Source organism: Phyllostomus hastatus, unplaced genomic scaffold (genome assembly GCF_019186645.2).
Source record: "Phyllostomus hastatus isolate PE091 unplaced genomic scaffold, TTU_PhHast_1.1 phas_scaffold_1224, whole genome shotgun sequence".
NCBI lineage: Eukaryota > Metazoa > Chordata > Mammalia > Chiroptera > Phyllostomidae > Phyllostomus > Phyllostomus hastatus.
The window spans coordinates 843,687-854,980 of NW_025334008.1; the positions used below are offsets into that span (position 1 = coordinate 843,687).

General features: G+C 48.5%; 1 protein-coding gene across 2 annotated transcripts; it reads left to right on the forward strand.

Moving 5' to 3' along the window:
• Positions 1–23: 23 nt before the first annotated feature.
• DKKL1 (dickkopf like acrosomal protein 1) lies at positions 24–7,498 on the forward strand. Of its 2 annotated transcripts, none has more exons than XM_045856475.1 (5): positions 24–114; positions 1,065–1,231; positions 1,700–1,840; positions 1,963–2,052; positions 7,095–7,498. In XM_045856475.1, the coding sequence occupies exons 2-5, from the start codon at positions 1,076–1,078 to the stop codon at positions 7,425–7,427; spliced, it is 720 nt and encodes a 239-aa protein (XP_045712431.1). In that variant the 5' UTR covers positions 24–114; positions 1,065–1,075; the 3' UTR covers positions 7,428–7,498. The 2 variants fall into 2 exon arrangements, with proteins under 2 accessions (XP_045712431.1, XP_045712432.1); XM_045856476.1 differs by lacking the exon at positions 24–114 and adding an exon at positions 681–813.
• Positions 7,499–11,294: the final 3,796 nt, after the last annotated feature.

Genomic DNA, 11,294 nt, shown 5'->3' on the forward strand with positions numbered 1-11,294 from the left:
GACAGATACTCTGTGCCTGAAGCGTGAGGGGCTGAGTCTTCAAACTCGTGGGACTGAAAGAGGCTGGGGTCCGGACTCTGGGGACCTGAGAGGGAAGAGAGCCCTGATTCCCAGGTTCTTGGAAACTGGAACATATGACCGGATTTCGGGTTTCCAGAGAGGGTGGGGGCTGTTTAGTGGAACCAAAGAGGGCTCTCAGTTCAGCGTCCCTACATTGCCCTCTGTTGAGTGCGTTAATCGTTTCTGAGAAGTGACACGGAGAAATTCTCAGAAATAAATACGAAACTAAGGGGAGGGCAAACCTGAAGGGCAGAGGGATCCTAGGAATGGAACCGAGGGCGCTAGGGGCAAGATCTGGAGCTCAGAAGCGTGGCCCAGTTGTGGGGGCGTGGCTCTAGGACAGGGGGCGTGGCCACTTGCGGTTGGAGCCAGATAGGCAGGCCTGAATGTACTCAAGACCTGGATCTTCAGCGCTGAGGTCAAACGTCAGGGGCGTGGTCTAATGAGGGAGTGTGACCAGCTGTGAACGTGAGGCTGGCCTAAGGGGCGTGGTTAACGAAGAATAAAGGCGTGACTATCCAATAGAGGGCTCGGCTAGTGAGTGAGGTCAGACATGGGGGCGTGACCAGACATTAGGGGAGCCGCTAGGTGCTCGCGGAGCTCATTCAACGCTCCAGGTACCCCGTTTGGGCTCGAGACCAGAACTGTTTGGATTTAACAGTCCTTGGTCGGCCCAAGTCTGAGAGTCCGGTGTCTGGACTGTGGTCTAGCATAAAGGCGGGGCCCAGAAGACGGGGTAGGGTGTAGGAGAAGGTGAGAAATTATATCTGGATATGAATGTGGGGAAAGGAAAGGAATTAAATCGGTGTTTGAGGCAAAACTCATAAGAGCCAGGGCTTGGGAGGACGCACGGGCCCTGACACGTTGGAGGGAGTGGGAGCAGAAGGAAACGGGAGGGGAAAATAGGTTCGGTGCGGTGCGGGGAGAGTTGCTTGGACAAAGGATAAAACCTGGACAAGGCATGAAAAGCATGATTGTCTTGGGTTGGGCTCTGACCCCTACAGCCTTCCCCGCAATGAGGCACGCGCTGGTCCTGCTGCTGCTGCTCCCCTGTACCTCGATGCCCCCCTCCACTGCAGCCCCCATCCACGATGCTGACACCCAGGAGACTTCCTCGGGTTTTCTAGGCCTCCAAAGACTACTCCAAGACTTCGTCGGGCTTTTCCTGAAAGTGAGCGATGGCGGGGGTTAGGGAAAAGGAGTCCCAGAGAAGAGGGACGGGAACAGGTGATGATTGAGGGGCAGAAGGGATTCGGGGAGACAGTGGGAGATGGGTCACAGCCAGGCAGGACAGGCAGGAAGAGGAGCCAAAGGGACAGAGGGAGACAGGGAGACAGAGTGATAGAGAGAAGGAGGGAGACAGGCAGAGAGGGAGGTAGGATAGAGGCAAGATAATGAAAGGTAGGATAGGAACAGAGAGACAGTAGGGCATGAGGAAGGTAATGGGGTAGAGAATAGAGAGAGAACAGGTGCGGGGTGAGGGCAGGAGGTGACTTAGTTAAGCCCTAAAGGTCAGAAGATGGAGACGGAAGGGGGTGGAAGGGATGTGGCAAGGCCTCAAGGGCATGTTAGAAGGGCTGAAGGTAATACTGGGAAGGCCTGAGGTCCAGCAACTCACCTGTCCCTCCTCTGGCCCCAGGATGACCTGCTACAGGGCACAGACAGCTTCTTCCCTGCCCCCATGGACCTTCAGGGCCTCCCTAGGAACTATCATCAAGAGGAGAACCAGGAGCACCAGCTGGGGAACAACACTCTCTCCAGCCACCTCCAGATCGACAAGGTGCGTATGCTGGGAAGTGCCTCCTGGAGTCTCCCTAGGATCCCTCATGCTGCAGTGTCTTCCTGGAGGAGGGCAGAGGAGGAAAACAGTTTTGCTCTCACTCTTTCCTCCCATCTTCACAGGTGACCGACAACAGCACAGGAGCGGTGTTGATCTCTGAGAAGATGGTGGCATCCACCGAGCGAGGAGAGAACTTGGAGAGTGACTCAAAGGTTAGGACATGCCCCCACCTCCCCCCCCTACTTTTCATTCCAAAGTGCTTTATGAACCCTAAATGCTTTGTGTGCCTCACCTTTGTAGACCTTTGAGTGATTGTAGCCCCAAAGGACTTAATTTGTGACCCTAAAACATTTGAAGAACCTCCAAGAGCTTGGCAAACCCATAGGCTTCTCTCTTGTCACACCCAAAGGTTTCTATTTAAAAAATTTCAAATCTACTGAAAAGTTAAGGGGAAAATCATACAGTAAATATATCTGCATTGCTTTTATCTATCTATCTATCTATCTATCTATCTATTTTTAGAGAAGGGAAAGGAAGGAGAAAGAGAGGGAGAGAAACATCAATGTGTGGTTGCCTCTCATGCACCCCCTACTGGAGGCCTGGCCTGCAACCTGGGCTTGTGCCCTAGACCTGGAATTGAACCCGTGGCCCTTTGATTCGCAGGCCAGTGCTCAGTCCACTGAGCCACACCAGCCAGGGCTGTATTCCTTTCGCTATAGGGCAAGATTTCTCAACCTTGCCACCATTGTAATTTTGGGGCTGGATCATCTTCTGATTGTTTTCATCTGTTTGTTTTTAAAGATTTTATTTATTTATTTTTAGAGAGGGGAAGGGAGGGAAAAAGGAAAGGAGAGAAATATCAATATGCAAGAGATACATCTATTGGTTGCCTCTCAAGCACCCCCCAGCAGGGACCTGGCCTGCAACCCAGGCATGTGCCCTGACTGGGAATTGAACCGGTGACCTTTTAGTTTGCAGGCTAGTCGTCAGTCCACTGAGCCACACCAGCCAGGGCTGGATAATCTTTGTTCTTATCCATGCACAGGGCCATCCGGTGCACTGTCAAATGTTTACCAGCAGCCTTGCCTCTACCCACTAGGCAGAAGCACCACCCCCACCCCCACCCCCACCAGCTGTGAAGACCAAAAATGTTTCCATACTTTGGTTGAGAACTGCTGGCCTAGATTCACCGCCCATTAACATTTTACCACATTTACTTTATTTTTGTATTTTCCAACCATACAACAATAAATCATTGACATCATGACACTTCACCCTTCAGCAGATATCACCTGAGAATAATGCATTCTTCCCCGTGACCACAGGACCACTCTCACACCCAAGATATTTCATGCTGATGTCAAACTGCCGTCTCTGTATCAGTTTCTGAGGGCTGCTGTCACAAAGTACCACAGGTTGGGTGGCTTAAGTAACAGAAATGTATTGTCTCTTAACTGCCGGGCTAGCTCAGTCAGTAGAAATTTATTGTCTCACGGTTCTTGAGGTCAGGTGTCTGAGATCAAGGTTGGTTCCTTCTGAGGGCTGTGAGGGAGAGTCTCTTCCCTGCCCCTCTCCTACCTGCTGATGACTTGATGACAGTCTTTGGCGATTCTTGTTGTGTAGATTGGGCCCCGTCTCTGTCTCATCTTCATATGACATTCTCCCTGTCTGAATGACATCCTCCTCTTTGCTTAAGGACACCAGCCATATTGGATTAGGGCCCAATAAGATCATATTCTGAGGCCTGGCTTGTGTGGTTTAGTGGGTTGAGTGCCAGCTTGCAAACCAAAGGGTCAATGGTTTGATTCCCAGTCAGGGCACATGCCTGGGTAGTGGGCTGGGTCCCCAGAAGGGGAACGCATGAGAGGCAACCACACATTGATGGCTCTCTCCTCTTTCTCCCTCACTTCCCCTCTCAAAATAAATAAATAATTTATTAAAAAATCACATTCTGAGACCCTGGGGGTATGGATTTCAACATATTAATTGAGAGGGTACACAATTCGATATCATGATCTCCTACAGAACTTCTCAGGACTCAACTTATCAAAATGCATGCTGATTCAGTGGGTCTGGGTGGGTGGAATGGAGCCGACCAATTTGCATGTCTACAAGCTCCCAGATGATGCTGATAATACTGGTCCACAGCTCATACTTTGAGTAGCAAGAACCAAACAGAAATTCAGTCCATATTCAAAGCTGTCTGTAAGAGCTAATTTGAGCCCTGGCTGGTGTGGTTCAGTGGGTTGAGAGCCAGACTGCAAACAAAGGGTCATGGGTTCAAATCCCAGTCAGGGCACATGCCTGGGTTGCAGGCCAGGTACCCAGTAGGGTGCGTGTGAGAGACAACCACAGATTGATGTTTCTCTTCCTCTCTTTCTCCCTCCCTTCTCCTCTCTCTAAAAATAAATAAATAAATAAAATATTTTAAAAAGGCTAATTTAATTTGGACCAGAATTCAATCAATGGCCACATGTTGCAGCTGCTTTTCTGGGCCTGGAGCTGAAATACAACTGAGACCTAGATAATATCTCTAGTTTGACCAAAACTCTATCTCTGTGGTCAACAGACCCTGGCTTTGTTCTTAAGATTATTTGACAGGGGCCAGAATTTCATTGTTCTGAAGGCTTAATGCTTAAGGGGGTGGTCATTGCAAGGGCTTATATGGGAGTCATATGAGGGTATTCTCCTCCCCCTTTGTTTCTCCTCTAAGGGTGGGTACCACATGGCTAGCAACATGTCAGGGAAGGAAAGGTCAGGGGGGAGTCTAAACCACATGACCAGTGATATGCTAGGGGAGGAAAGGCCACCCAGGGGGCAAAGTTCCACTGAACAATACTTGTTTTCCAAGTTCTGCCCAGTGCTAAGCACCTAGGTCTTTCCACCCCAGTAACCTGTACCTGGCTTATCATTTCTACTTTGCTCATGACTGTCTACCTGCCTACTGCATCACCCTGCTCAGGGATTCTTGGCTCTGAATTCTTTAAGGCAGGGGTATCAAACTCATTTTCACCAGGGGCCACCTCTGCCTTGTGGTTGCCTTCAAAGGGCTGAATGTAATTTCAGGACTGTATAAACATAACTACTCCTTAACTGTTAAGTGAGAGCTTGGCACTGCCATGGGGTAGAAACAAGGTGCTGGGCTGGATTAAAAAAAAAGGCAGAGGGCCAGATTTGGCTCATGGCCTTGCGTTTGCCACCTGTGCTTTAAGGGAAAGGGGCTTAGGGTCTCTTCTGCAGCAGCTTCCTGCTGAAGAGGGGCAGAGTCTTCCTTCAGAGCCAAGTGACCCTTGCTCTGTGTCAGAAGCAGGATGAGGAGGTGTGGCAATGGTGTCTCGGGTCAGCAACAGGCAGGATTCCCAGAGTACAAGTAGGGCTTGTAACCTGGTGCAGAAAAACTGTGTTATAAATCTTAATATTATTGAGGCAAAAGTTAGAATGACAAGAACCATGATGACTGGTCTTATGAAAGGAAGCATCCAGGCAAGGATACTGAAGGACCCCCACCCCCGACAGTCTGGTTGGCCTAGGTTTTGGATGTTGTTTGCCTTGTCAAGGGGTGGGAGAAAAATGAAACATTACTTTGGAGGGATATAGCCAAATGTTTAAGGAAACAAGAAAAATGCAGGATCCAGTTGAGCTTATAGGTGAAGAAATAAAACTTGGGTGAAAATGAACTGAACTAGAGTCTAATGTCTACAACAGTGCAGTATAGATTTTATTGAACCACAATTTCTGTCCATAAAAATCACCCTCACTTTAGTTGGAGCATTGTCCCAATATGCCAAGGTTGCAAGTTCGATCCCCAGTTGAAGCATATACAAGAAACAATCAACAAATGCATAAATAAGTAGAACAGCAAACTGATGTTTCTCTCTCCCTTCCTCTCTCTAAAATCAATAAATAATTTAGAAAAAAGAAATCTCCAGATTGAGCTTTCAGAGTGAAGAGGCCAAGCCTCACAGTTCCCACCAAGCTTTGCCTGCAATACGTGTAGGTTTGGGTGAAATCCTCAAGTTCTTGAGGTCCCCCCAAATGTCTTGAGGTTCTTCCTTTGCCATGTCCCAGGGAAGCAACTTTCATTCTTAACCTGGACAGACTACCATGAGCCATGTATGTACATAAGCAAGGTACCACGCTGGGGGTGGGGGGTCCTTTCAGCACCTAAAGTCAAGCTTAATTCCTTAAAGCTTTTCTGACAACATCCAGAGACTATGTATTTCCATCTCAATCATGACATTATAGTCAAAGTCTTGATTAATAAAATAAATTTAAAAATTTAAAAGGATCACATTACAATTGTGGTCATGATTCTTTAGTCATGTCCAAAGCTTTTAATTCCCAAGTGCTTTGTGCATTGTTTTAACTTTTTAAAAAATATTATATTTATTTATTTTTAGAGAAAGGGGAAGGGAGGGAGAAAAACATCAATGTGGTTGCCTCTCCTGTGCACCCCACTGGGGATGTAGCCTGCAATCCAGGCATGTGCCCTGACTGGGAATCGAACCAGCAGCCCTTAGGTTTGTAGGCCCACACTCAATCCACTGAGCTACACCAGTAAGGGTACTTTGTGCATTTCAAACTGCTTTCCAAACCTCACAGGATATTTAATCCAAAAATGTGTTGTAATCCCCACAGGTGTTTTAAACCCCAAAGTGCATTTGAAGCCTCCAAAGTGTTTTTAGTCCCAAAATAGTCTATAAACCTCCGAGTATTTTTTTAATTTTATTTGTGTTTTTTTAATATTTTATTTATTTATTTTTAGAGAGGAAAGAGAAGGAGATAGAGAGAGAAACATCAATGTGCGGTTGCTGGGAGTCATGGCCTGCAACCCAGGCAGGTACCCTGACTGGGAATCGAACCTGTGACACTTTGGTTCACAGCCCGTGCTCAATCCACTGAGCTACGCCAGCCAGGGCTAATTTTTATTTGTTGATTTTAGAGAGTGAGAGGAAGGAAAAGGTGGAGAGAGAGAAAGAAACATTGATTTGTTCTACTTATTTATGCATTCCTTGGTTGCTTCTTATATGTGCCCTGACCAAGGATTGAACCCACAACCTTGGTGTATTGGGACGACGCTCTAACCAACTGAGCAACCCCGCCAGGGTCCTGAGAGTATTTTAAACCCAAGTCCTTTGTAAACTGTGAAGAGAATTGTTCATTCCCAAAGCGTCCTGTAGGTGGCAGACTGAGCTAAATATGCCACTGGGTTGTCATTTGACTTTCAGAGGGTCTCTTCGTCCCTCCTCCCCAGGTACCCAAGATAGAGAAGAAGGAGATCCTCATGCCCATCCCAAAAACCATGGACAGCACCCACCCAGAACCTCATCCGAGAGTGGCCTTCTGGATTGTGAAGCTGACACAGCGAAGGTCCCACCAGAATGCCCAGGAAGGTGACCGCTGGCTCAGCGAGAAGCAACACCGCCTGCAGGCCATCCGGGACCGCCTGCAGGCCATCCAGGAAGGGCTCCACGAGGGGACCCAGGAGGAAGTCCTTCAAGAAGGGACCCAGGGATCCTCCTATTTCAAGCTGCCTGCCCGCAAGACACGCTTCCTGTACATTCTCAAACCCTCCCAGCAGCTATAGGGGTGGGAACAGAGGAACACCTGCATGTATCCCCCACCAAACCCCACCTCAACCTCCATATAGAAATAAAGTTCTTCTATCTAACAGCACTATCTCCTTTCAGGATTTGTCCCCAAGCCTCAGCCAATCAGGCAATAGCAAGTCCCAACAATAAGAAGATAACTAGGCAGTCACAAAATATTTGGAAACAAAGTAGTACACTACTAAAATAATACATAAGTCAGATTAGTAAATATTTTTATTTTTATTTTTTTAAGATTTTATTTATTTTTAGAGAGGGGAAGGGAGAGAGAAAGAGAGGGACAGAAACTTTGATGTGTAGTTACCTCTCATGCGCCCCCTACTGGGGACCTGGCCTGCAACCCAGGCATGTGCTCTGACTGGAAATCAAACTGGTAACCCCTTGCTTCTCAGGCCCATGCTCAATCCACTGAGCTACACCAGCCAGGGCTCAAACTAGTAAATATTTTTAAACTGAATACTAACAGAAATGTGACACAAATTTATGGAGTGTAGCTCAGGAAGTTCTCAGAAAAATAATGGCCATCAATGCAAATATTAGAAAGGAGGCTAAATAATAATCTAAAACTATCACTGATATAAGCACCCATCTATCTCAGAAAGTTATACAAATGTAATTGAGCTATAACTTAAGATTTGGCACTCTGTGTATGTTACTGCTATACTTTAAAAAATTTTTTTTTAGGTGTTACAGAAGTACTCAGACCTCAAAAAAGAAAGGAAGAAACAAGACATTCTGAAAAAATGAAATTATACTAATAAAGTTAACAGGGTCTACCCCTTGCCAGCCTGTACTAATAAAACACTTGACAGACATTCTTACTGAACTCTCATAAGACCCCAGGAGGTGGCTATTTGTCCCCATTTTAGAGAAAAGGCTGACTTTCAGAGAGGTGAAGTCACTTGCCAAAGTCACATAGCAATGGCACTAGGTTTGCCCGATTTTATATCTCTTTTATCCACTCACCACATCACCTACCAAAGAGGTTCTTTCCCAGGCCTTACCATCTAATAGCCAAAATAACAACTATTAACAAAGATTACCACCTTAAGTCCTGAAGGTAACCTAAGAAGCAAGTACATATCTCCATTTCTGGGAGGACAACTGAGGCTCAGAGGGTCGCCTTTGTGCCAAGGTCATGGTTAGGAAGTGATGGAGCCAAAATTCAAACCTAAGAATGTCTGATGACTCCAGGTCCACCACCTTATCAACATCCTACACTGTCCAGCACTGAAGAGGCATGGACTCCATCCATTCACTCATTCAACATTTTTTAGTCTCCTGCTCCATACAGTTCACATTCCAGTGGGGGTGACAGACCGGAAATACAGAATGTGTCACGTTTTATGACGTGCCATGAGAACCATTAAAAAGTGGATACTACCAGCTAGCAGACAGGTTGAGTGGTCGGGCCACCTTTTGTCCCAAATCTCCCTTCTTGGGAGTCAACTTTGGTTGTAATTCTTTCCCTAAAAGGGGTGAATGAAACAGTTGGGGAAAGAATCCTTCGGGGATCTATTAATACTTTGGGACTGGAGCCATGAAAGGTCGCAGGAATAGGGAGGCAGTACAGAGCAAGGCATTATTGTGACTGTGATGGGCAGCCTGTCACGGAAGAGAGGGCAGAAAGGCCACGGCTTGGTAGCTGATAAGTGGGGATAAACAAGGAGACTCGCAGTCCAACTCCTAGTTGCTTGGGTTTATTCCACCGAAGCTTGGGGCCCCCACAGAAGACACCAGCACAGCATGCAGACACTCAGACCCTCCCCGCGGTAATCCCGCCAGCCTTCACCCCTTGTGCCCATACACATTCGCCCGCTCCTCTGGGCTAGGCGCGCGCTCGGGACGCCGTACGCATGCGCAGTCTTGCCATCTCAATCAGCCGGCAGGACCGGGGCGCACCGTCGCTCTCAGCGCGCCTGCGTTGGGGGAGGAGCCCAGGCGGGGCGGGGCTTAGGCGCTGCGCACGCTGCGTCGCCTCACACCTTCTCCGGCTTTCCCGCGGGAGTAGCGTTCGTTCACCTCCACTCCGGACAACTGCCGTTCGTCCTTCGTGGCCGTCGCCTGCGTCCCGAGAGTGGGACGTGGCCCCAGGTGCGTCCTGGCTGTGGCAATGTGCCCCAAAGTAGCCCTGCTCGAAGCCCCTCCCGAAATCCTGGCAGAGCGCCGAAATCGAGGGGGCGAGTCCGGGATATCAGGGCCTCCCCCATCTTGTTACAAGTGTCGACCAAATCCCCTGAGAAGCACAGGAAGGAAGCCACCAGAAAATCTTATAGATGACCCCTGAAATCTTGTCAGAAACTAACAGAAATTGTCGGACTTTAGAGCCTGTCGGAGACTCACTCCCTTGAAATCCCCTTCCTCTCCCTCCCAAAATCCTGTCAGATCCCCGGAAATCTTGTCAAACCCACCCAAAATCCTAATTCCTCCCCCAAATATCAGAGAGCTCTGAAATTTAGTCAGAAATCCAGTCAGAGACCCCCTAAAATCCAGAAACCCTTAAAATTCCCAGAACTCCTGCCTAAGCCCTGCTACCCTCTCCCCGCCAAAGTCCCCCGAAAATTGACCAGAGCCTCCCTCCGTTTCTCACCCTGAGTTTATCCCCCCAGCCCTGGCAGACGCTCCCAGTGCCTGTCAGCACTGTTCCTCACTCAGGATCCAGGGCCATTGCCCCCGACTTCTGCACCCCACCCACCAGTCAGCATCATCCAAACCCAGAAAGTTCTCTCCTCCGCCCTTTTTCCTGGGATATTCTAAAAGCCACCAGAAAGTGTGTATGCCACAGCTATGGACCCCCTCTGGTGCCAGGGAAAGCAGGGCGTGGGGGAGTACTTGGTGAGGGAAGGGGAGCTAAACAGGTGAGGCCAGGACAGACAGGTCCCAGAAGCCCGGTATTGACCATCAGCTCCCATGTGCCAGTTCAGCGAGATGGGCACTGTTGTCTAATGTAATTTTTTTTTAATTTTACTTTTCATTTTTAATCATTTTTTATTTTTTAAATATTTTATTTATTTATTTTTAGAGAGAAGGGAAGGGAGGGAGAACGAGGAGAGAAACACCAATATGTGGTTGCCTCTCATGTGGCCCCCACTGGGGACCTGGCCCACAACCCAGGCATGTGCCCTGACTAGGAGTCGAACCCGTGACCTTTTGGTTCGCAGCCCACGCTCAATCCACTGAGCTACACCAGAGAGGGCTAATCATTTTTTATTAACGTTCACACTTAATACACTTGTCTCCATTTCCCCACCACCACTCTCCCCTGTCCCACCCACCCCCACCCTCAATCAGTGTAATTATCAATAGTGACCCTTTCAGTCTTGAAAGTGTCCCAGAGTTGGAACAAGAAGTAAAATGGTCAACCTCGTTATAATGGAGGCACGACAGGACATCTTGAGGGGCACAGAAGAGGGAGCCCGTAACTGCTCCAGGGACTTTGGGAGGGTTCTCAGGGGTCTGCGGACCCGGGCAGGAGTCACAGGTGGGAATGGTGCTACAGTGTGGCCTAGGCTGGGAGGGACATGGGAAGATGCTAAGTTCCCATGGTTGTGATGAGGGTGAGAGTCCTGGAGGTGGGCCAGTGGAGAGGGGTGACAAAAAGAGGCAAGGAGTTACAGGGACCTCTCTGCCACACCAACCAAAGGGGCTAGGGCTTAGTCCTGAGGGAACTAGGGAGCCATGGGAGGGCTGGGAACAGGGAGAAATAGGATCAAACTCAAGTGGGACGCCAGGAGTTCCAAATACAGGCAGATATGGCGAGGATGTCAGTAGCCAGGATAGTTGAGAACCCAGCGACAGTACCCCCTTTAGAAGTGTTTCCCAGAGTAGGGGACACATGGGCCAAG

Excerpts from the sequence above, each read along its gene's own strand:
- DKKL1 (XM_045856475.1), top strand. The coding sequence starts at position 1,076 with ATGAGGCACGCGCTGGTCCTGCTGCTGCTGCTCCCCTGTACCTCGATG. Across the intron at positions 1,841-1,962 it reads GCCACCTCCAGATCGACAAG|GTGACCGACAACAGCACAGG; the intron begins GTGCGTATGCTG and ends CCATCTTCACAG. Across the intron at positions 2,053-7,094 it reads ACTTGGAGAGTGACTCAAAG|GTACCCAAGATAGAGAAGAA; the intron begins GTTAGGACATGC and ends CCTCCTCCCCAG.